General features: G+C 37.4%; 1 protein-coding gene across 12 annotated transcripts in view; it reads right to left on the bottom strand.

The window, feature by feature from the left end:
- Positions 1-26,873, bottom strand: part of NTNG1 (netrin G1) — a 167,508-nt gene that overhangs the window by 42,064 nt on the left and 98,571 nt on the right. For all 12 annotated transcript variants that reach the window (XM_026854162.1, XM_026854160.1, XM_026854157.1 and 9 more), the window contains exons 4-5: positions 16,941-17,113; positions 6,513-6,539 (exon numbers count right to left, since the gene is read on the bottom strand). In XM_026854162.1, the coding sequence (XP_026709963.1) occupies positions 6,513-6,539; positions 16,941-17,113 (200 nt within the window). The remainder of the gene's footprint in view (positions 1-6,512; positions 6,540-16,940; positions 17,114-26,873) is intronic.

The raw sequence follows: 26,873 nt of genomic DNA, 5'->3' as shown, positions 1-26,873 counted from the left end.
TAAGATTTTTTTTTTTTTTTTTTTTTTTTTTCCCCCTCCCAATTCTTTTTTGGATATACAGTATTAGAATTACCTATGATATTAAATGAAGAAAATCTCTCTCAAATAGCCATTGGAACTGCACTCTGCACGATGGGCTAGGTCATGGTTTCAGATTGGGGAAATAATGGAAATGAATTGGTGGTTTCAGCCTGATTCCAACCAGACAGCTGCACATGAAAAAAACCTGTCACGATGTTGGCAGAAATTAATCAGCACTTTGTTGGTTTCTGACTCCAACCAAGTACTGAGCTGGCAGCAAAATTAAGCCCACTGAGAGGGGCTATCCTTCCTCAGGGATGAAGAGCGCAGGTGATGGAGTGTATGAAGACTACACTGCTGCCTGGGCATCTGTGCTCTATGGCAGACTAGCGCTTTTTTTTTTTTTCACCTAAAGAGTTTCTGCTGACCCAGTCCACAAATAATGCATTTGATGAAAATTACTATGAATAAATCAGTAAGTCTTAAATAATGCTCACTCTAATGGCAGACAGGGAGCACTTGTGTTGACAACTATCATTACTTATTTAATTTATAATAACAATAAGGAACCCTAGTGAGACACACTGATTAAGATGTTTTTTAACTTTCCTTCAATTTCTATTTAAAACACAAAAAAAGCATTAAAAAAATTGTCAACATAGCTTAATTATTCTAGCAGAAGACCATGTTTCTAGTCATAGAAAACTGGTCTTGCTACTGCTTGTTTTAAACTGTGAACATTTGAGAATAAATAGGTATTCTAAAATATAGATGTCTGCTGAGCATGGTGGGGTTATATGTGTGACAGTGCTTTTAGGTATTAGTATTAGACAAAAAATTAGGAATGATAAAAAACCTGAAATCAGACATAGCTTTAGTAAGTGGTGGAATAACTGGGTATGTTTATATCAGATCATATTCCATCATTTCTTGCAAAGATCACACTATCATTATTACAGCATTTCTATCTCTTTAGGTCTATATGAAGTCATGATAACCTACCTCACATAGAATTTGCCTTTCAGCACTTTCACAACACTGCAAAATATAACTCATCAAAAGAGAAGAAATGCTGGAAAAGTTGTTGTTTTTTTTTTAAATCACCCCTTTATTTTATTAAGTTAAAAAAAATACTTGGCCAATGTTAGGCAATCTTTTTTGGAGCAATGTAGGAAGTTTCATACCTGTTCCTTTGAAGAAAGGAGAATTCTGCATAAATGTGAAGATGTGGTTGTTTTATGGCAGCTCCTCAACCATAACAGCTTTTATAACTGTTGGAAGAATTTAAATGCAATTAGTCCTTTATGTGTCCACTTGTGTTCTTAAAAGAAAGCGATCTTTTTAGAGGATTTAAAGAAATAATAAAATCCAGTGATACAACTCTGGAAACTTTTAGATATCAGAAAAAAATCCACTGATTTTAACAAATGTATTGGCTAATTCTCAAACTAACAAGGTCTGAGGGAATGTTCTTCATTTATAATTATTTCCACTAAAAATATTTCTAAAAGTGCACAAGGAATTCAAGTATTTTTGGAAGGAAATATTTAGGTACTTTCTCATGACAAAAGATGTAAAATATTCTGTTGATAGTTTGCAGGGGTTGTTCCTTTTTATTTTGATTGATTCTGCTTTTTCCTACAAAGATGCTGAAATTGGCTGGTTGACTAGGATTATTGTACAGTAATTCACAACTGATGAAGAACAGTAAATCAAGATCTTTAAAAAATCAGAATGCTGATTTGCAAACCTCATTCTTCCCTTACACTCTATGAAATAAACTGATTACATGTCTGAGGGACAGAAAGAAAGAGGAAAGGGGAAAATATAGAAGTGTGTTTTTTCCCAGCAATTTCTCCCCAAGCTTCATAGATAATTATATTTTAAAATATCTTTGTGGATCATATCTGCTCTCTATAAACTTCCTTGAGTAACTATAGCTAAACTTGCATATTGCAAGTGCAATGTGTTCTCTATGGGTACCATGGTACATATTGAAATGTTGGTATCTTATTTTCTATCCTGTCCTATCACTTAAGATTGTTTATTAATGGTTAAAACAAAGATAACTGTGAACAAAGTAATTCCTTGTATATTACAGCAAATAAAAAAAGCACTGGAAAGACTCTTTGATATACTGTTCTTAACTAACTGAAGATGATGAAGGTAAACTGGAATGAATGAGAAACAACACTAAACTGTCAGTGGCCATGTCTACTAGACTGGTGAGTATGGCTCTTCTTATCTGTTAAAATTGGTGGATCTGGCAAAACAAAATCTGAAACAAAGGCTCCCCCAAAGCCCACTCCAACAACCCATCAGTGCTCCCTGGAGCAACATTGGTAGTTTCTGACCTTGCACTAGAAATCACCCCACAAGGAGACAGTTTCTACTCAGTGTCAGTGCAGGCACTCTGCTTACTTAACTTCAAGGGTTAAATCCTAGTTATATAGAAGAAAACTACCTTTGTTATGAATCCTAAGAGGCAAATAAAACTATTTGTAATGTCTTTTATTTGGAATGTTAATTTTCTGTCAGATCCAGTGTTCAAATGAGTGTATTATACCACATAGGCTATCAGTATTTTCTTTCAGTCCAGTAATGTTTTAATATAATGGAAAATCTAACTGCTGAAGTGAAGAGTAAAGGAGGGAAAATAAATACTGTTACAGGCTTCATAATATAATCAGTTAGTTAGATAAGGTGATTGCTTTAGACTAGGAGCCTTATTAATAGTATTAATTAAAAAGATAGATTTACAAAAAATTGAATTGAAATGAGAACACTTGTCTAGAATGTCCAAAATATATATAGTCTGAAGACAATATTTAAATGTTCTAAGGAGATAAACATCTTAATGGTCTCTCAACAGTGCAACTCTCTCTGTAAAACCTGATCTCAAATAATAATAGAGAAGTAATGTACAACCTAGTTATGAATGTTTATATCCTACTGACAGATGTGGGTGTTGTGTATATATTCTAGTCCAGAGCTTGGCATTGTAATGGCTTTGATCCCATGACTGTAAATTTAATGAGAGAACTTCTCAGTTACTGCAAGGGGGCAAAATCAGGTTCAAAATACTTTGTGTTGTATTAAAAATGAAAAAAAAAAATCTGCCAGTATTTGCACTCACAACCTTTTAAGACATATATTTACCACATTAAAATTTCATAACAAATATATAAAACAAATAAAGCTACACTCATCCTGACACTATTTTGGTGACAGAAAAATTCCTACTAGGTCTTTTAAGGTTAAAAAACCAATAAAATAAGAAAGTGCCCATTTTTTTTTTTTTTTCTCTTGTGTCTTGCATTCGTTACCATTAAAAAAAAAACAAAACCAAACAACCCTCTTCATTTGAAATTGGCTACAAAGAAGAATAAAAACAGAGAACAAAGCAGAAAATACCATTTGATTATCGTGATTGCATCTTGCACTTGAGTGCACGTCTGTCTCTAAACTCTGACTCATCTGCCACCAGCAGGCTTTAAGGTGATAATCACCCACACAGAGCTATTTGCACATCATGTCTATCCTATCCTGTATCTAATTATACCCTTTATAACAAACTGTTTAGCATAATTAGTGGAGTTATGCTTTACAGGAAAAAAGATTAAGAAGCTCTAGTTTAGAAGATTCAACTTTTTTGAAGGCATACATGTACAGATTAGTAACTTTGGTCACAATAATGAACATTCTGATGCATTGGTCTATGTAAAGTTGTACAATCATTATTTTAGCAAGTAAAATAATGTAGTTTTCAGAATATTTACCTGTTCTATGTAAGCATTGTTTAAAATTATGAAATGGTTTTGGGACTCATTAATTGCTAACACTTTCACCAGTATTTTTCCAGACATGGCTGAAAAGGCCAGCATTGTAATCAAGAATGCTGGAAATGTTCAAAGAACCTATTATTCAACTGATAGACAACAGCAGGTACAAATGACCTTAATGGGAAAGCTCCGATTTTTTTTGTCTTTTCTTCTAGATGATCAGAAAGGATGTTTACTTAATGACCACTTTCTTTGTGTTCAATCTTTAATGATGAGCTGCTTTAATACAAGATCCTTTGAGGTAAAAAAGGAATAGAGAATGATACATATATGTGTACACAGGTAAATATCTTTTTTTTTCTTTGCTTGCTTTCATTGCAGTCTTTAAAGTGTCAAATGAAGATCACTTGCAGTGGCATCTTCTTTGTATGCTGGCAGTTTAGTCTTCATAACCCCCGCCACAATCCCGTCCTCCTTATATACTAGGAAAAGCTTGGAGCACAAAAGCCACTAACCCTCCCCCCACCCTTTCCGCCCCCTTAGTGTTTGCTGCCAGGCAAAATAAAACCCAAACTGTATCTCCTGAGAGTAACTTCCTATCCCCAGATGGGGAGAAACTCTGCTGATATGAACACAAACATTGTATTAGCATAGACAAAAGAAGAAATCATGCAGAATCCATTAAAGCAGCCACAACTAATTAATCTTGTTTGGTTTTATGTGTTAATTGTACTTCTGTTAAATTCTCTTAGAGACCAAGATAAATTTATGGGTTCTGTCTTTGCTTAATGATAATTCTGCTATTTCTATCTTATAGGAAAGATGTTCAGAACATTGTGCAAGTAGAGCTGTTTTCCCCCTGAGCTATTTAAGAAAAAACACATGAAAAATCCAAGAGAGTATCAGTATTTACTTGTGCTCATGAAGAGATTCTCATGCTTCATCCTTTCCAGGTAGGCAAAGAAATTTGTTGAGTTCTATCACATATTATTCCAAGACATTTACAGCAGATTAAAGATAAAGCATAGACTCGCAGAAACTCTTGTATTTCCTATGGAATGTTAAACAGAATTTTCTCCATTTGTAATAGATAAACTGTATGAATCACCCCAGTGTAAAATACAGGGGTCAACAATGCATCCTTTCAGGTCACCATTATTTAAAAGGTATTTGAGTTTCCCTATTAAGTTTTCAAAGGCCAACATCTGCTGATGCTCAGAAATGGTAGATGTGGTGACAAAGGCTGTATGGAGTGTAAAGTGAAAACACAACCGTATAGTCCATGCAACACAGTACTAAAACTACAGCACAACCAAACTTCAAAGAGCTATTTTCCCATTCATCCCATTTCTGTTACTAATGGCAGGAATATTCCTGAGAACAGTGACATAAACATCTCTTTCATTGAGTTTATTTTTTTTTTTGGTTATAAAATATATGTCTAAACACAAAGTTTTGAAAATGGCACAGCACTATGTATTTGCAGTCATGCAAATGCCAAAGAAGGTATTACATTAGGAAAATTACATTATTAAGATTGAAGGCTTTCATTTGCACGTTATTGCCATTGATGCTGTTTCACTATTAAAGCTGCAAAACAGATGCCATGGCATCCAGCTGTTAACGCTGCTCTCATTTGCAAGGAGTCTACTTTTGATGGCATTTAACTTGCTGTCTAGAGCTTAACAAATCAGCACTATTCATAAAGTAAACTGAGCTGATTTATAAATTGACAGATCTGATGCTGCATCATAAGAAGCAAGACAGTTTTACTCAAATTATCAGAAGCTTTTCAGCTGGGTATCAGGTAAGGGAAACTGCATTTTAGTACTGTGGTATTTTATCATTCTGATAGTCCTGCATCACAAAAGTTGTGTTGAAAGCCTCTACAAAGCTGAGGTGGTGGTGAAAATTCTCTCAGTCAGCTTCAGCAAGATCCCATTTCTTCATTTGTAATCAGCTAATGTGCTATGACTGTGTGCACTTCTCAGCTATAGAACTCAGTTGAGACTCACAGCTGAGCTACTGTGCACTTAGTCCTTTCAAGTGTTTTATTTAATTAATCATCTATTTTATTGATACAGTAGTTCTTCACACAGTGGTGTTATGGTTTTATTATAGTTTAATATTTTGGTGCTTTAATTGCATATAGGAAAGCAGGTTTTTTGAAGGAATGCGATTCTGTTTTATTTTGTGGAGTAAAGTGCAGTTCAAAGGCGGCTGGAGTTAATGCAAAGATTCCAGCAGATACACTGCATTTGCTAAGCTGCTTCATAAAAATGAAAACTCTTTCATTTATGAACTCTTCTGTTTGCTCTTTGAATTTACACACACATATACCCGCATGAAAATTAATGGTCCTATACTTCTCTGTTATTAGCAAATACTTGTTTTTTCTTTAAAAGATGCTCAACAAATATTGTCTGTGGAACAGTGTCTTAATTCTCTGTATAATAGTTTTATAGCACTCAGTCTTCATTTGCTGATCATCAAATCTGCAGTTGAAGGCAGATGTGTTGTCTGGAGTGGCGTTCTCTCTGACCATGTAATTTGGTTACATGTTAATGCAACAGAGGAAGGCCAATATATAGCCCTTGTACTACAGAGCACATTTTTGGAGAAACATTATCTACAACAGAAAGGGATATTGGGAAATTAGATCCAAGAAGCTGAATGACAATGCAAAACAATACTGGTTTTATTACTTACTACCAATACTGGAAATACTGGGTATACCTGTAGAGAAAGAAAACACAAAAAGTATAGTTAGTTGTTTGCTGTAGTTGGCTGAGCTATTACATCTAATATTCTGAAAACTATTTTCTCCTAATTTTCAGAATATTGTATCAATACATAATTAAACCTAAGCAACTGCCAATATGTACCCAGCCCTTTATAAATGCAGACTCTTTAGGTTTTTCAGTATGAGGCTGCAGGGACCACTAAAATTTATTGACAGATGGGTATTTCTGGGACCTACACCAGCTCTCTGAACTTCATGAATTTGTTCGGAACAGTTTTGTATTTCATCTAACCAGCCATTAGGCTTAATGCTCTAGATAAAAATATCAGTCATGCATGTATTATGCAGATCTAGGAGAATAATTTAACCAAGGGATAGATGCATTGCAAACTGCTTTGACCAGCTGCTTAAATCAGTTGATACCTTCTGTTGCATTAACTGTATATAGCTTTTTTTTTTTTCTCTTTTACCTGACGGTTATCTAAATTAAGCTATGGAAAAGAAAGGTAATTGAGCGAAACAATCTAATGCATTAGGTTGCTCATACTGACTAAGCCTCTCATTGATTTTTTTTTTTTCTTCCCCTCCTACTACTTTCATTTCAATTCCTAAGATGAATTAATGCAAGGAAACCATTCTAGAGGCAGGTGAGATTTACCAGAAGAGGTAGGGCTGCTGAGGAGTAAAACTCCTCTGCTGGATTAGCATTGGGGATCTCATGTTACATGATGCAGTCCCAACATGTAGCTTGTCGTCAGGACTGCCCTGAAAGGTGTGTAGTACAAAAATATGGATATGAAATCTTCAATGAAATGCCATTTTCTGTAGATTAAATGGAATTGCTAATGGCACTATTGCTAGTCTCTTGGGTTAAAGTCACAAACTGTGGATTGGTATTTAAATCCTGGATATTTGCATCCTCTTAGTTAAATACAGTTTGCCTTTTTGTAAGTTTTATTGACTTTTGATGGCATGCATTTTACTGCAGAAATCTGTCTGTTTCTCCATTAAACATCTGTTATACTTCTTTCAACATCTATTTTGAAGTTCTGTCTTACTCGGAGATGGCATGGACCTCATTCTGCCATTAAGCAAACTGGGGCACAGGAATGTCTTCGGGATAAATGATATTCACTGTAAGCAGGGTTGCAGAGTCAAGTTGGGAACATTTCTAACTCGTGGCATGGCTAAGACATGGCTGAAATAACTTCATTGCAGAATGGCAACCATAAACAGATCTTTTGTGTTTCATCACATCAGTTCTGGGGCACATGTCAGAATCGCAGCTCTCTGGTTTTCATATTCTATGGAACCTGTGCTCTGGTAGAGCATCGGGCACGGCACTGGAGACAGTATCTGCTGCCAACCAAGCCCCACACTCAGATGTTGTTTGCAAACGGAATTATTTCTACTTCTGCTGAGATTAACATGTGTTTTCCAAAATTTTAGAATCATGAGGTATTGAAAGCCAAATAAAAATATTATCATAATAGAATAATGCTGTTATAGTTCCAAAAGTAACAAAAAGTGCTTTTTCTCCAGTTAGGATAATGTAAGAGCACTGCTATTCTTTTGTCTTAAATGTTAAAAATACAATCAATTTTCAAATAATTTTCTCCAAAATTTCACAGAAGCTTGTTTACAATTTTTGCAAGTCATTGTATCTCTTTTAAATTAACAGGATTCATTTTTCTTTATCCAGTGACAGAACCTGCAAAATATTAGACAAAATACAGATACTGTGTTCTCGCACTCACACTTCCACTGTGAAATGGTATTTGTATTTCCTCTGGGTATACTCCCCCGCCTCAAACCTCTCTCTCTCTCCTACACACACACACACACAAATATCCTTTCCTTTCTCTTCTGAACAGATTGTAGCAAAGGGAGAGGCTTTCCTGCAAGTCTGCTCTCCTCATTTTACTGTACTTCAAAATTTTCAATGAATTCATAGTGATAAATGCTTCCTGGGCAGAGAATAATGAAAACAAGATGCCTGCTAGCCTGAAGGGCTCTGTATTAACCTTGCAAAGTTGTCTTCAGGTTCTGTTTGAAAAGCTCTTTTGATATTTCCGTACAGAGTTTCTGGGTTGGTGTGATCTTCTGTAACCAGCTTGATTTTTGTAATACCAGGTGTTCCTGTGTGTGGTGACTGGCCTTGATAGTGCACTACTTTGTGTCCTTTCTGCTAGAGAGAGTGAGAATGGCACTTCTAAGTTTGTCTGGAAAAGAGCTGGTTATGTAGGTCCATGAAGCAGGAGGATCTATTAACACTCTGTGAAAACCGCACATATGATGGGAAAATTATTCTTAGTACGAGTGTTTTTGTGAGATCTGGAGTTACATATTGAGGCTAGCTCTTAAATTCAGCTGAGCTGTATTTGGTGCAAGTCCTTAGGTAAGGAGGCACGGGAGGTGGGATTCTGCCTCTCCCCCTCTGTCAGCATGGAGGCAGGCGGGGCCCGACCGCACGGCTCCTCCCATGGCTCCGCCACCGTGGACACCAGTGGGCTGGGGAGCCAGCCACCCCCGCCAGCCCTCTGGAGACTGGTAAGTTACATGATGTGGATTGTCTCCAGTCAGCCTTGTACTGAAATCTGTGAGTACTTTGCAGCAGTGAAATGATGTGAACAGGTTGCAGAGAGAGATGAAGAAATCAGGCCCATTACTTGCCTTGGTGCACAGAGCTATTCGGCTAGCCATAGAGAGTAAATAAAACCAAGTGACTGCATTTATGTATATTCAGTTGTTAAACCAAGGCAATGTTCAGTCTAAATTATCTTCCAGTTGAAATCACTAGGATAGTTATTAATGGTAATAGTTTTATAGTGAAGAAACGGTGAGCAAATCATGCAAAGTTCAGGAGCAGCTACTGCCCCCAAAATGGCAAACATTGCAGAAGAAAGTCTCTAACACTATTTATTATTTCTGACTTGAGTTGAGGGTGGTATATTACATGTTCACTGTAAGTGCATCTAAATATACATGCATTACTTGAGAGAAAAAAATCTGGTGTTTTCCTTTCATATGATCTTCTGCATCTGCCCTGTAATTTTCTCATTTCCCCTTTTTCCAGGAATAGGTTGTTTTAGCTATTGCTACCATGAAGCTGACTACTGAGAATGGAGAAAAAAAGCAAATCAGATGCTAGCAAAGAAAGCAAGTTTTTGATTTCGTTTGTAGTTTGTGTTAGCATGAAATCCCTAACACAAAGAAAGAGCATCAGGCTTTCGGTGAGAAGAGCCACACTGCTGCTTCCAGTCTCAGGGTGGGTCATACCATGCAGTCCCTGTTATCACCTCCATCCTCAATGCCTGCGTGTGCTTCCCACCAGCTGCGCAATTAATTCAGCCAGGCTGCATCCCTTCCTGGGCATGGAGTATGCCTGGGATGAAGGAATTATTCTGTCAGCTCAGTCTTGGCTACCATCTTTCCCATGGGCTTCTCTGCCTCTTCTCCATCATAAGCTGAACATGCACCTGCCTTATGACAGGGAGCCAGGGACTGGCTCCTGCTGCTATCAAAACATGACACCCAGCTCCCAGCTTGCTCACATTCACGGAAAGACTGTCAACCAGAGCTCAGTGAATTATCCAGGTGAATACAGCCCAGAGACTGAGAATTAAGGCTGTCTCCTACCAAGGCATGCAGGATACGATAGTAAACAGTGCAGTGCATGTTTGTATTCACATTAATTGCTGATCAAAGCTGTGTGAGAGCTTTTCTGACAAAAGAGACATCCTTATAATTGCACTCTATACCACACTTTTAAACTCTTAAAACAAGAACAAAATATAGAACTTTCCATAGCAAAGAGTCAGAGCAAAGCTGTTAATGCCACATCTGATCTTCTGCTAGAATAACTGTGCTGCAGCATGACAACACTCCCTGCAGCGAGTCTTTCTTCCCTTTGCAACTCCTCCACTGACGCATGATCGCAATATCAGATCCTCAGCATCAGTTTCAGAGGTTCTGAATTCTCTAGTAATTTAAAGCCCTGAGAAGCTGGAAGAACCTAGCATCCGTAATCCCTCAAAGGAATGATTGTTAGGATCACAGGGTAAACTTTTCATGTATTGCCAAACATGTATTCAGCCAAAGGACCATACACAGTGAAAGACAACAATTCCTAGGAAATGTCACATGTATTTCATTGCAAGAGCCCTAGAACTCCTGCTACTGTTAATATCACAGTTGCCTGCTCTGTAAAGACTGAAAATTTTTAAATTCCCAGAAAAAGAACTGCTTAGATAAAGTTTGTTATTCTCTACCTCTGCCTTCCCAGGCAATATTGCCACACATGAATGGGACAGAGAAAATATTTACTTATTGCTTTACTGGATAACACCTTTAAAATCTGGACTTTTTCTCATGATGTTCTAGTGACTCCAAACCAGTACTGAAAACTCTAAGAAACTCCCAGTGAGATCAAAGGATTTTTTTCAAGTAGTCATGATTTATTGATAGAATATTAGATATTAGAAGCTTCAAAAAGCCTGAAAATCAGACCATTTTTTAGAACTTTGAGTATCTTAGAAAAGACACTTTGCCTACCAATACTGCTGCTTAAGGACTAGAACCCTCTTTCATTGCTCCTGTTCGCTGTATATGGCAAAAAAAAGAGAGTAGTTTGAAACCAGTGATGGATGGGAACAATTAATGTCTGAGCAACAGATGCCACATAACCAGCACAAACAACCAATTCAGCAGGGTCATGCAAGAAGGGTAATGTTGAAGAATATTTTTTCAAGTCCCATTTAAAAAAATCCAGAGCATATGTTATTTCTAGTGCATTGGGTTTTAGGTATGTACCTGCACTGTTTTGCTGCCCATTACAGTGGATACCTAGTTGGAAGGAAGTTAGTTTATCATTTGCAGGTTTTCATGACACTTCTGTGTTCCTGAATGCTCTTGATACACTACAGCTTTGCCCTCACCACCACGTTTCCCAGCCTGACATAGCTTTTGTGTGACATCTTTCTGTGGCTTTACATCTTCTGTAAGCTTCATGAGCCAAAATTAATAAGCAATAGGAACAAGAAGCTTTGCCATTTTGTAACATTATTGCATTCATATCTTCTTTTTTCTCTAAGAAAAATGTTATCAAAATCATCAAGAAGTAACCTTTTACATATTAAGCACAGGTGTCCCATTCCTTCAAATTGAGATCATGTGGGATCACCTCTTCTACCTCAGTCATGAAGCAGGCACTGGAAAGCTCCTTCCAGCTGTTTGAGAGAAAGGTGCCCTTAGAAAATGGGACACTATCTAATTTATGAGTCTGCTTTGACAGGACAGCAGGATGTGTGGTCTTTTCAGTTACAGGGATCCATGCTGCTTGGACTCCTGAGTAGAAAGCCTGCCATCATACAACCTCTTGGCCTACTTCCTTCATCCCCATCCTTCAAGATGGCTTTGTGTCAGCAAATATTCATGGGTAAAACTACAAACACAGATGAGGGTAATCAGTGCAATACTTCAAGCGCCATATTTTTTGCCAGAAACTGTTTCCATGGCAGCTGTGCTGCAGTGATGCCTCATAAGTCTTTTCCCATTCAGGGAGGATTAAGGCCTTGCTGCTGAGACAGAGGCTGTACTATTAGAGGGGGACCTGCTGCAGGAGAAATTCAGTAAACTGATTGAGACCATCTGCCTAAGTGTGGCTGAAAAGAACCACCAATGTTCCCAGTGTACTCATCAATCTTTTGTTTCATGTTGAACTATGAATTAGGAAAGTCATGTAACAGCTGGGAGGCGGTTTTCACCAAGTGTCAACCACTTCTCAAACAAGTTATTGGTTGTGGAGGGACTGACAAAAAGCAAGCAGGCTTTGATGGATGGCAGCCCAGCACAGTCTTAGCTCTGTCTGATGGAGCGAAGTACATAAGTGCAAAAGATGTTCTAAACAACAGGAGGAAGAAAAGGGCTAGTTCTGTCAGACACATACAACTGCTGAGGAGAAAAGCTATCTTGTAATACCAACTATAGAGAAATTCAATAAGATCACTTTGAGTGTCAAAACATATTGCAGGACAAACTATCCATAGAATGTGGCAGCACAAGGGAATAAATATAATCACAAAATAGTCAATAAGATCGAGTGAAAATACAAAATAAATGCTATGTGGGAGACAAATGTGGAAATATTGTTAGTGCCAGTAAACAACAGAGTACTCTGTGTCTTTCACAAGCAAAGCACAGAAAAAACATTTGTGTTCTCCAGAAGAACTCATGCTGACTTAAAATGAGAAGGATACAGAAAGCAGCTTTATGTCATGGTTTAGACTATGACTGGAGTATAATCTAGAATGGTCTTGTATTTCATAAACTGTGCCTTGAAAAGGTATAGTAAAATCTTACTGGCCACAAAAAAAAAAAAAAAAAAAAAAAAAAAAAGGCAGAAGCAGAACAGTGGAAACAACAGAAGTTCCAGTTGGGAAAGATTTGGAAATGGACATTAGGCTTCTTGTTGGATCACAGCAAATTAGCCAAATTCAGAGAACCTCAAGAAAAAGGATCTTTTTGTGAAAAAAAGTCTGTGTACAACTATTTTTAGCTGTACCTTATTTAAGCACACTCATATAAAAGAACTTGAAATCAATTTAAAATTTTAAATATTTTGGTCTTTGATAGAAAAGATAGCCTCTGAAAATTGGAAAAAGGAAGAGTATCAAAGGGACACTTTATTACTGGATTATACAATGTGGCCCTGGGGAATTATAATATATCAAGGGAAGTTTATAGCCAAACCAGATAAATTAATTCTATCAACATCTTTCAGCAACTATTTACAGAATTCAGGCCTGATCAGAGGGAGTATATGCTGACTACACAATGGAGATGGGACATAAATGAACAGGGTAAGTGAAACTACATTGGCTGTGCAGAGAGTTTACATAATAATGCAAAATTTCATATGCTCCAACACATGCGGCATTAAATCAGGAAGTGACAAAAGAAATGAAGTTTTTACATACCATAAATGATTGCTGCCTGTAGCAAGTAATCAGACAACCCGCAAGAAGAGAAGTTGATTTAGTTCTGAGGAGTGCATAGGACCTGATTCAAGAAGTAGTTATCAGAGAACCACTTCTGGACTGAAAGTCAACATACTTGTTGAGAAGGATAAAAAAAAAAAATCCATTGCAGTAATATTTAATTTTGAGAGAGTGAGAAGATAAAACCGGAGAAGTTAGTTAAAAGAAAAATAAGAACAGCTAAAAAGATTTAATGCGAACAGCATGGAGGCAGGCGAGAGATAAAGTGTACGAGACTCAGAATAATCACATAAACCCCATCAATTTTTAAAAAAGATTACAAAATTTTAGAAGATTTTAGAAAATTTAAGAAGATTACAAAATCTTCTAAACAAAAAAAAAAAAAAACAACCCACAACCCAACACGCAACCCAAAACAGCAGAATGAAGATTATTTTGGAAAGACACCCTTCAAAAGTGTAAGTCATCTCAATGGAGAAAGATAGGGAAAAAAAAGCATAAAATCTGTCAAGTTAAATATAAACCACAGTATTTTGAGATTCAACTTGCTACAGACATAAAAGTTAATAATTCTTTTTTATTAAAATAACCACCCTAGAAGCAGGAGGCCTCCCAGTGAGATGATTAGGTAGAGAGGCAATCAAGGTATAACAGTACTGGTTTCTAAATTAATTGTTTTCACTGATGTTCACAGCAAAGAAGGTTAGAGAGATTCTCACAGTCTGAGGAAGTTTCTCAATGTCTATCATAATCTGAAGGTGTTTTAGAAGATGTAAACAATATAGAACATAAGAATTGCCATAAGGTGATGTTCACCCAAACAGTGTTTTAAAGAAACTCAAATATGACATTTCTGAACTAACTACTGTAACATATGAACCTGTCACTTATGTCAGCCTTGATACGAGAAAAAATGTAACTGTGGCACAGTCTTTAAAAAGGACTCAAGGGCTGATTCCTGTAATAAAAAAATATAAAGCAGACACATTTTTATGCCATTGTAAAAGATCCATGTTGTTCTTATATCTAGAATCATGTGTAGTTTTAGCCTCACCAAATAAAAAAAATGACATCATAGAACCAGAAGCGAGCAAGAAAACACAGATGACTAGAGATGTGGCATGGTTTTTATATATGATAAGATTAAATGGATTAGGATTAATTTATAAAATAGGTTGGAGGAGTGAACATATCAAATCTATATAATCATAAATGATAGATGTAAATAGGAATGCATTATTCTCTGTTTCTTCCTATCAAAGGAGGTACAGGCTTAACCATATAAAAACATTTAAAGCAAACAAAAGGAAATACCTTTCACTCATTGTGTCATTAAAATGTGAAATGTATTGCCACAAGTTGTCACTGAGATAAAGGTTGTGACAGCTGGGTCTCTCTCTCTCCACTCAGCAGCTAGAAACCACTGCAGGTAGGATGGAGGGTCCAGCTCAGAAAGCCAGTTTGTTGCTGGCAACAAGGAAGGCAAAGAAGATATCCTTCATACTACTTCCTCTTTGTCATAAATTCCTGCTGCTGGTCACTGCTGAAGTCAGGATTTGAGGGTAAGTGGAGCATTTGTCAGCTCAAACAAGGTTATGTTTTCATGATGCTATCATAATGGTAATAATAAAAACCAGAAAAGACTGACTATTATTTGCAAAATATTTTTATTTTTGATGGAACTGTGTATCTGATGGCATTCAATAATGTTGAAAGTTGTTTCAACAGGCTTCAGGCATCCTTTCAGTGGGCGCTAATCCCACTGTTCTGTCTGGTGTGTGCTCAACTGATTGGAAATGATGTAGCTGATACAGCAAGCTGCATTTAGAAAGATCCTCGTTTTCACGTTCAGATATATCTTGTCACTAGTTTTAGATGATTGCTGGGTAGCAACTACATTATACATATATGTATATATGTGCACACATATGTATGTATGTGTGTATATATATATATAAAATATATGAATAAAACCAACTTGGTAAACTTCACATTTTTTTTCTGAACATAGCTTTAAAGTATTAATTCTGTGAGCCACACTCACTTTTTATAACACGTGAAAAAGTGAATACTGTTACAAAATGTTTTTCCCCTGCTTTTTGAAAGTTCTTTTCTTTTCTGCTCAGTAAGAATTTTATCATAATTTCATGCCCCTACACTTCATGGTTTGTTACTTGGTCTATTACTCTCACATTTAACTTGATAAGGTCCTGCTTCCTATGATAGTCATTTCTGAGTTTTGATTCTTCACAGCTGCTGCTCTGAAGTCATAGATAACATTCTGAGCATTGCACGTTGCTCCTGGTTTCAAACTTTTCATTCAACTGCAGTACATAGCGCTCTCTGTTTCTCCCAAATAACTTTTCAGTAAATTGTTATAGTCTAATATTCTAAAATCAATGTTTTGTTTTTAATCAGGACAAAATTGTGGACTCTTTTCTTAAAAGAAGCTAGTAACTTCTGTCAAAAGCTTTGGTGATTTATCCTCATCCTCTTCAATCCTTTCTTCAAAGGAATTTAAGTCTGTTACCCAGTTCAGGATGTTTTGGAATCATTGTGTATTTCATACATGCATGAAAGGAAGAACTGATGCTCATACTTGTCTTCATGCCCTCTTTTTTAGCATCATGTTCTTTTTGACCCAATCCTGTCCAGGACCAGGAAATGCATCTGTCAATAACTTCCTTTGGATAGTATGAAAGTGTGCTGGAATAGTGACTGTGTCTTGTTGAATGGTTGCTAGCTGGAAACAAGCAGATAGAAACACGTGGGTTCTGCCCTCCTTTGCCTCCTTCAACACCCACAGTGATCTAGAAGAGTGCATATGAATCTGGACTGCAGGTTGACATCACATAAAACCTTCCTTTACCAACCTTTAGATCTTTAGTTATTAAACTTCCTTTACCAAACTTTAGATGTTTAGTTGTTAAATGGAAAAATTTCATCTGAGATCTTTTAACTTTCTTAAATGGATATAAAATAAGCAAGGACCTCATTTCACACATTGAGCTGAGGTGGTTTTGAGTCTTGAAGCAATAAGGATGTATGAATGGAGAGCTGAGAGTGCCATGGCTGGAGCAGTACTGCAGGTATTCCCACTGGTTTCTCTCCTCTGTGTGTGCTTTTTACGTGAAGGGTCCTAATTTTTTATTCCTTAGCCCTTTCTGTGCAGTGTCCAGGGATCTGTCTACATGCAGTTTTCACTCAAGTTATTTACAACCATGTGAGAGCACAGATAATACTTACAATTAACTTAAAATTTGACACCTTGTCCAATTATATGCACTCGGTCTTAAAGAAAGGACAAACTTTGGCAGCATTAATCTTTTTTTTCAGAGTCATGATACAGGGCAGAATTCTAATAATGAAATATCCTTATTATACAGAACTACTTACAGATATTAGCAGTGCCCTTAGGTATAGGCAGATAAGAACCAGGGCTCCAAGGTCGGCCCTGGTAATTCTTCTTGCATTTTCCACAGTCTGGGCCAGTTGTGTTATGCTCACATTCACAGAGTAGTCTTTTGTTTTCTTCTTTACAGCCAGTAGCGTGAAGGTTGCACTTACACCTATTTTTAGAAGGCAGAAATAAAAAAAAAAAAGTGGGATATTATTTAGAGGTGAGTTTAATTTCAGACTAAGTCTTAGTAAATCATGTCCTATGGCAACCACTCTATTTCTGTGTGTTGTGCCTGTATTATTGTTTTAGCATGCTTTACAGCACATCACTCAAATAGCATGCTGTAATATTTTCAGCTCACACAGGTCTAAAAGCAGTAATTTCACCAAGCCTCCAAGATGCTGACTCTTTTCTTGTTTTCACTAACACAGCTCCACTGAGATCAACTAAATTATTCATAATTTTCACTACAGACAGGTCTATAATCTTGCAGAAATTCAAGAGTTACTCACTTCTCCCAGAAACAAAACAAGTCCTCTGCTTATGTCCTTAGAGAATGGCCCAAATTAAGATCCAAATTAGACCCTGGGAGTCTGAAAAAACAGTTTTCAATTCAATATTCTCTGCAATGCCACATTTAGTAGAAGGGAAGCTCACTATAATGGTGTTTTGTCATTATTGTTCAGCAAGTACTTTCTTGCTCAGAAAGGAAAAATTTTTGCCCACTTTAATTTGATATAGTTGAAGTAGCTGAAGCTCAGAGGAAATATTCTGGTAGGCACATTTAGTTTTACTTACAAAAGAACAGTGAATTGAACCTTATAACAAAATCATTAGATAAACCAGATTCTGCATCTGGTCTTAGAACAATTGTATTTTCTTCAAATTCCTCTCTTTCCCTGATATCAGGGCACTTACAGAATGGGAAGCTAGGCTGATAAACAGGTATTGTCATCTCTTCCCATACCTTTCCAATAAATGTCAAAACTGGCTAAAATCCGTTTCTGTTTGGGGCTGGAGAGAAAACCACTATTTAACGACCCTGCCTGTTTGTTTTCCTAATGATTCTATATCTAGTGATTTAAAGGGTTCTCATGTGGGCATTTGTCACCTGTTCCATGCAGTGACCAATAATTAGAGCAAAACAACACATGGAATGGCCAAGTGCAAATTAACAGCTGTCAAGCTGACTTCCATTTGGAAGGAATATGACCTGAAGCAACTGGCTACATACATATATATCCCCAGGGTAAAACAAGCTTGCAGTTGTCATAAGTGGCTGCTGGAGAAAATCCACAAGAATCTGTAATACAGTAGATGGTGGAGCATTCTCCTCAATGCTAGAAATGAGGTAGATGAAACTGCTGTTAGAGCAATGCTTATTCTAAAGAAAACCAGGTTCAGCACTTTTAAACTGAAAGTACCAAAATGTATTGAGTATGCCAGATAAAAGAAACTGTGATTATTTTTTATATCATTTCCAAACTATGGATGCTTAAAGACTACATCAATTGTAAAGTACATTTTCAAAGACTAGCCACTGCAGAATGAAAGATGCCTGCCTGTGTGTCAGTGGATGAGATATGCCTACTCATGTAGAGATTGAAGATTTTGGTAAATGGCACTGCTATTAAGAAAAGTAACAGGTGGTTTTACTGTCTACAGGAATATGAAAATTGCCTTCTTAGTGTATAGGCAACATAGAAGTTTGGTTTGGTTTATGATTATTAGTGTTATACAAGTATGAAAAAAATCTGTAGATTAATGAAATCTGAAGAGACTAAACTGGAGTTCTTGTTGGTGTCAGGAACTATACATAGGGAGTAAAAGAGCAGAAGCATAAGCAAAAAAAAGACATTCAGAGGACTGAACCACAGAGGCTCTGATTCTCCTCTCGCATGAATTTTTTTCTGAGGTCACTTCACAGATCTCAGAGAGATTAATCATGATTTCCACAGCAAATCAAGGACGTAGCTGAATACTGAATGAGTGAAAAATGCAGACAGTGCTAAAACTGAAAGAGAAAAGCATCTGTGGAGAGTGAACTGAAGCTGGAGAGTACCGTGTCTGGGGAAAAACAAGCCAATAACAAATTCTGTGCTGCATGTGGAGAGGCATTTTTAATGAAACAGGGAAATAGTATTTTTTTTTTTTTTTTTTTTTTTTTTTAAGGAAGGCTGCCCTAGGAATTGGGCAGTCTGTCCCAGGAACCTCATCAGAGTATATGTATGGACAATCTCAGAGACTCCTACAAAGAAGAGAAATGCCTGTTGTTCTTGAGGGGCACTTCTCTGGATGAATGGAAGAGGTAAATGTGTGTAGCAGGTCTGAGAGATGACTAGGGTACAATAAAAAACTAATTCTATTTGTGGGATAAGCAGTAAGGAATACTGAAATATTTCCAGTTACAGAAAGACGACTATTTAGGTAAATGTACCATCTAGATGGACCTTGAGAGAACCACTCTTGCAATGAGATATACTGGATTGTGAACAGTGTGAAAACAAAGCAGCAGAGTCTGGACCTTAGGCATTTCAGGTGACTGTGAAGTAGCTGAGCACCACTGATTTGGTAGCTGACTTGGGCTCCCATCAGATCCCTGTCAGGATGTGGACATCATCTTCTTATGGAAGACTGCCCAAGTTCAGAGTCTTTCATCTGTCTCGTTTCTTTTTTGAGGAAGATTACTTTTCTTTTCTGCTCCAGAGGTTAGGAAATATTTTGTTACCTTATGTGAATATCCATGATGATAGATTGTTACTGAAAATCCTACGTAACATTTATAATTTCTTTAAACACTTGCTTTGAAATGCTGTTCCTAGCTGTTACTACTTTAAATCTGATATAGTAACAAAAGGCTTAATTAGATTTACATACAAAGCACATTCAACACAAAATTTCATATAGACCTTGGAGATGCTTCCATGAGAAGAATGTGGTCACTTCAGCTGCATATGTAAGAATGGAGGAGTTCTAAAAACCTAAAAATCTTCTTCCACATCCTGTGTACTGAGTTCCAGATAATAATATTTCATGCCTATATAGTTTCTTGAAATCCAAAGAATAAAGTTAAAGTGCTTTACAAGGTATTATGTACACATGCCCAGAAATGCAATTAATGGGTAGCAGTGGGTGGGTAGTAGCTGCTTCGCACATCAAGTGGGTTTGAAATGATGATTGAGGGAGTTCTAATAAGTGTAGCAGGTTTGAGAATACAGGCTAAGGTATGGCAAATGTAAGAGAACCTATGCTGCTGCCTTCACACTGCACTGGCAAACAGCTTAAGGGCAAAATTCCATGTAAGGATAAAGCAAATGTTAAGGACAAAGTGCAGTTCTGAGATACAGTATATACTCACCATAAATGGCATTGCTGAGGTCTGATGCATTGTATGTCTTTACAAAGGACGTCTGTGATTATAAATATCAACAACTCCATGAACAATAAGGTTACATACTGGGAGGTGCAGGCTTTGAAACAGTTTTCTACCTGAAGGGAACGGTTGTCTGCCTGTTTTATCTGGTAACGTTTTTTTCAAACTTTTTTTTTTTTTGTTCATCGTTGCGGGAGTGGCTCTGTTAGTGCTGAATTTGTGGAAGTGAAGTGAACACCATGTCCCGACAACACTTGTCTGTATTTGGAAACTTTCATCCTGATGTTTCCGCAGCTCAGTTGATATCCATCTTTCCAGTTCAAACTGTGAGGACTCTTCCTGCTAAGCAGGCTGGTTACAGCACATGCAAGAACACATTTCCCTCCAACGTGCAAATTCAATTTTGAATCACTGGAGATTGATATTGCTGTCCAACACTATAAACTCTAATTGTGTGGGAGAACAAATTTGTTTTTCTGACCACTCATCTTTGACAGACTCATTATTTTGTCATAAAGCAACTGAAATGATATTTTTGGCAGTTACATAAGGTGCAGGAAGCACTCTGGCGCGTTGAAGGAGCAGTGCTGTTGTAGTGGGAGCAGGAGCCCCGGGTGTGCTGCATTCCTCACAGACTCTATTTACATGCAGACAACTGACATTAAAATGCTGTAAATATCACTAAGGTAATCACTAATAGCGTGCTGATGCTCTTGCATGTGAGTGCCAACCGACAGACTGGAGGTCACATGAGGGGATCATTTATGTTGAAGAGATCATTCATGAGAAAGAAGACAAGAGAAGCTCTTTGATACATTTTTAACGACTAGCCATATGTTCCTCACTTAGATACATCTTTGGATCATTCTAGGTCATCACCAAAGTTTAGAAAATCAACTTAAAACCAACTTCTAAGCCCTCTGCAGACTCTTCACTTTTACATGCCACGAGTCAGCTCTCTGCTCCCAGGTAAGCAAAGCCTGAACTTGCAGAGGAGTTGGTATGTTTGCTCTTCGCATTACTGCCCACACAACATGGTGCACACACAGTGTAAAATACCATCTCCACACAGTTTTAATTAGGCATTTTAAAACACTGTTAGCAATGTTAGCAGCCTTAGCCAGCTCCCCAGTGCTAGCAACTACTTCCAGCACCTTGTTAGAGTTGTCCTAAAGGACTTGGCCGTGTTTAGCATGACATCAAACATGTTAAGGCTATCTACATTATGCCTCTCAAGCTTACTAATGACCTTGAGACAGTTTCACCAGTGAGATTTAGCTTGCTAAAATAATGTAGACAAAGATGAAAATTCCACATTGCAAATACATTTCAAGTGATACCTCAGCAATGAAGGGGGAAGAGATGAAGGTTGGGAAAGCTAATAAGCAGCTTTAAAATATATCATGAAATCTTTGGGATGAAACCATCCTTGCATCTGAATCATTCAATTTTCAGGTTTTACATATTTTTTACTTTTAATTTTTTTTGACACTTCATGAGACAAATTTGTCACAACTCAGAAACTGTCTGTACCGGAAAGTGACAAAACTCTTGCACCATTGAGTGTACAAGGTAAACATCATGAAAATACTTAGGCTGTTTTTCCTTTAAATCTCTTTAACAAGTGGAACATCTTTTCATAGAGGCTTATGGCATCAGAAACATCATGTCTTCTGAATACTACTATTCATTATATCACAGGATTTTCCACGTCGTGTCAAGAAACCAAAGTATGCTGGTCCTTATCCTAATTTCCAAAGCTTAATAGATGTCTACTCAGCTTGACTATTGAAGCAGATTTTGTGAGTATGAAAACAAGTATAAAGCATACCATTGTGAAGAAATAAAATGATTGCTGGCCAATTTATTTCTGTGAGGATGGAATAGACAGAACACACACATAAAAGAGGTAACAAGATAATTACTGCAATCTAGGCTACCAGTGCTCACTGCAGGGACTACCCATCTGAAGAAGTTCTGAACTAAAAGGATCAAAAAAGCCTAAGGACAGTTGGCAATCAGAAAATGGCATGGGTTGCTGGCTGCTACTAGGTCTGCTGAATAAATGTTCCAAATCACGTGAAGCACAAAAGTCAATTCTGGTTTTTATTAAGTATTTTTTGAGCCATATGAATGTCTCAGGTCCATGTTGCTGTACGGAATCCAAGTCCAAAAAAGGTACTACATCTTATTCTGGGAGTTATGGATAAAATCCCTCTTGTCTGCTAATAAAATGTAGCCACTGTAGTGAGAGTAATGAAATGTGAGCCCTTTCTTTCATTTGTTTATTTCTGATAATGCATTTGGTCACCAGCCTTTGTCTCTTTGCCTGAATTTATCTAATACATCATAATCTCCCACCAAAAAAAAGAACTTCCTTTGTGGAATGGGGCTACATCAATAATAAAGGATAAAAAAATTCAATAATAACAAATATAATGTTGTATAGGTAGATATATTATTCCTTCATTTGCAAAGCAAGGATCAGGTTTTTAAGCTTCTTAAATCTGTAAGTAGCTTTGTGGCTAGAAAAGAAGTTTAACCTGCGCTCAGTAATCCTGCTGCACCTTAGTACCTTAGAATCCAGAGATTTACAGAAGCCTCTTCAACTTTATTCTTTACCGTTTAGTTTTCACTGCTAAATTTGGGAGGAAATTGAATTAGATTCCCATAGGCAGTATGGAAAATTGGGCAAAATAGCTTCTTATTCTCCCTCAGCTGAATATAATATATTTAGTGGGGAACAGCAAAACTCGGGCACAGAGAGCATGTTTACTTTGCTTTCTCAGTGGCCTACTTCCCAGCAGTTTGGAGACCTTGATACTAAAAAAAAAAACCCAAAGTCCAAAAGGGCAACATAATTCCCTTTCCCACAAGAGTTAAGACTTTCCAAGACTCACAGAAAGTGTGCAGGGCATGGAATTGCCCTAAGCCAGCCCAATACTGAGAGCACACTGATGCTAAATTTAAATATTGACATGTTTATAAGATTTATTGTGTTCACACACTAGTAAACATTTCTAAGTATTCTGATTATTTAAATAGGAACTACTATCAAGATAAATGCTGGTCAATATAAACAAGACTATCACTACTGTTCTATTTATATCTCAACCTCTATTTGATTAGTACATTCTTGGATAGATGCATACTGTCTTCCTTCTGAAGCCAGACTTTAGTGGAGCAGGTCCTTTTAGCTTTGCCACTCCTTCTCCCCTGCCCCTTTCTAGTCAGAGGACCACAAGCAACCTTACCTTGCCAAATAAACTGTAAATGTTTCTCATTACTAGATGACATCCTTCCAAACAAACAGAGGCAACTGAAAATGTTTATAGGCTAGATCAGCAACACTTAGAACTCAAACATAGAAAGGAGGAGGCAGTAACCTATTAAACCTCTTACAAACACCTCAGTATTTTTAAGCATTTGAAACTCTTCTGATTTCTTGGCTAGATAAAAAAAAAAAAGTTATAAACCAACAGATATGAAAAGATTCAGACTTACTTCAGTCTCTTAGGTCCAAAGTCTAAAAATAATCCAATGATGCTTATGCCTAGTAGAACAGAACATCGAATTCTGAGTCCAAGTTATTTCAGTTTACCACATAAAAAAATACCTAAACTTAGTATTAAATACATAGATACATCTAGACAAGTGGAATGGCTAAATGCTTTTTCTAATCTTCATTTCACATTCTCTAAGTGATAAAGCTGAAATAAATCTGTCTGAAAATATAGCTGCTGTTAGCTGCTGTAGAGAACTAACTTCTATCCCCTTCCCAAATATTCATTTTTGCCTGTTCTTCAGAGATATTAGTTTTCATGGAAATGTGTCAATAAAGAGAGTGGCTATAAAATCTGCTAGAGTTTGCCAGCAGCATGTTCTGCAAATAATTTCACCCGTGAACACAGTTTGCCAGATTCTTAGCTGATGTAAATCCATCTGGCTCCAGTAGAATCAATGAATTTATGGTAGTTCACACTGTTTGAAATGTGGCCTAATTTGTTTCCAGCTTTCATTCATATTATTCTAAGCTCACTGGCTGTATTTTTAGATAATGGCAGATAACCTTTTTATCACTTTGAATGGCAGTCCCAAGACCTTGAACAAGCACGGCATGGAAACTGGGTGTAAGTGGATGATAAGGAGCCCAGGTGTGATGTGATTTTAGGGACAGGTCTGCTGAGAAGGTAAAAGGCTTGTTATTTTACATTATGTCCATGCATCTATTTTGCTCTAATCTTTAACCTCAGAAATAGCAAGCTTTTCTTATCTACATGAAGGATGCTGAACAGGGCCCATGGCAGTCATGTCTCTCCCAGAGAGGACACAAATTTTCTTAATAAGATGAAGATCAATAATGACAGTTTCCTCCAGTGCTACGAACTGATCATTTAACACTAGTGATTATTTCGGTAGGTTCCCAGACTACCACTGAAGAATGGAGAAAAAGCAGTGGATGTAAACTCTAAGTTCATCAGTATTACAATTAGTTTTTCCTTTTCCTTCTTTCCCACTTGAAAATTTCCTTCTTTCTCACTGGAATCTCTGGTTTCACCTACCAAGTCGCTCTACTTCATACAGAAATCAATGTCTTGATACATAGATGGGATAGGATGGTAGAGTGGGAAGTACATCTGTTGCAGAGGTACTGCACAGCTTAGGTGTTGTGAGTTATGATATTACACGTGTTTTAATCGTTTTGTTCTAAATATCAAGAAAAACTAGGAGATGGTAAAAACCTGAATATCCTCAGCTGTCCATACTGTTATGCATCAGAAACAGAAGGGCTATGGCGACAAGAATGCAGCACTCTCTCCACCAGCTGGAATAATGCAATCTGCTTGGCAGTACCTTGTCATTATCTGTCTGATGGCGCAAAAAAGTTAAGGAGCATGCTGGCTGAGATTTGAATACTGTGCATTGACATCAGGATATTAAGGAAGCAAATTTTTCATTATTTTAAATTTTTTTCCTGCTGTCCCAACATCCTGCTTAGCCAGCCTTACTTTGTCATCCATCCACTGGGCAGTAAGTCAGTATCAAGTCAATAAACACCAACAGACACCCTAGACACACCTTCTATTTTAATCACTATAATAGCGCCAGGCAAAATTTAACCACTCTATCACAGCAGTTGTAAGAGTTGGTACCACAACCTGCTAGACTGTTAAGAACATGATACACAAACCTCAGATGAAAGGTGCAGCAATATATCACTGCAAATTTCTATAGCTTACAAATTTAAAAACGAAAGTTAAAAAATCTGTAGGAGTCAGTTTCTTCTATTTTCTCCTCATACAAATCTGAACATTAGATTTGAAATTCCTGGCATTGGGTTAATGTGCATCACCACTTTTAAGTTTATTGAGAGACCTATTTTTCTGGGTTTAATTTAATTAATACCAGTCTTACATCTGCTCAGCAGCAATCCCAAGAAAGCTGCTCTAAGATGCTAGTGATTACACCAAACTTCCTGTCTTTATTTGTAAGTACTATTTCACAGTATCAGCTGCCAGCTGGTACCCTGAATTCTTTTTCCAAGCACAACACTGAAAAGGAACAATTTGTTGTGTGGGAGGTCTGAAATTGTGGTCATTAAATTACCATCCAAGTGGACATGCTTACAATACCATTCAAAAATGTTACTTAACTCTCTGAAATGGGAAAAATTTTATTTTCGTATGCAGTGATACCCCAAGTGAGCTGTTACAAATTCGTGCCCATGATTAATGCTGGACAGACCTGGCTGAAGCAGAAATATCTTTAAGCTTAGAGAAAGAACTGGCATAGCACCTATTGTGTCACAGTAGGGAATAAAGTATTTTCATGAGCCATTGTCAGGGGAGCAGCATTTCTGCTACATGAGAAACAAGCAAGGTTAATTTCATACTGATTTCAATAACTTTTTGAGGACCATAATATAGAAAAGCAGCATAAAAATATCCATGGTGTGCACAAAATTCAACACCAGGGAAACCAGTTCTGTGAAGCAGTACATCTGCTGCTCTTTTCACAAGATTTCACAGCATTTCCCTTTGAAAGACCTCCTATGGACTCATTTAAAGGCTCGAATGTGCCCCTAATAGTCACTGCTGCAGGGATGGTCTATACGGAAAGTGGGGTATGGGCTGTAACGGGGTTGCTTCCAAGGGAGAGAAAATATTCCTTGTGGTAGCCTGAGCAGTGCTGCTGGGAGGAGCAGTGGATGTCAGCCCTAACTCGGTGCAGACACACACATGCCGCCGCCGCCCTCGCTGGGCGTCCCTGTGCCAGGCCCCAGCTGTTAGGGCTGGCTTCCCGCATGCAGGCCCACAGGGGGTGCAGAACAGCACCCCCCTCCCGCCTACTCTTGGACACCAGGTTTCACTTGAAAACCTGAGATGTCTCTGATAGTTTTAATGGAAGTGATAGCTTGGTCCTGTTTCTACTGCAGTCAGTAACAGGAGAGGGCTTTCTGCGGGTCCTGGTACGAGGATTCAGTGAGGAACCCTCTCCCCTGCTCATTCTCCGAGAGGCATTTTATGTGACCAGCTCTGCTTTTAAGCCCTTTCGT

The sequence above is a fragment of the Athene cunicularia genome, assembly GCF_003259725.1.
Source record: "Athene cunicularia isolate RWA chromosome 8 unlocalized genomic scaffold, athCun1 chr8_part1, whole genome shotgun sequence".
Lineage (NCBI taxonomy): Eukaryota > Metazoa > Chordata > Aves > Strigiformes > Strigidae > Athene > Athene cunicularia.
This window is presented reverse-complemented; position numbering and strand designations above follow the sequence as displayed.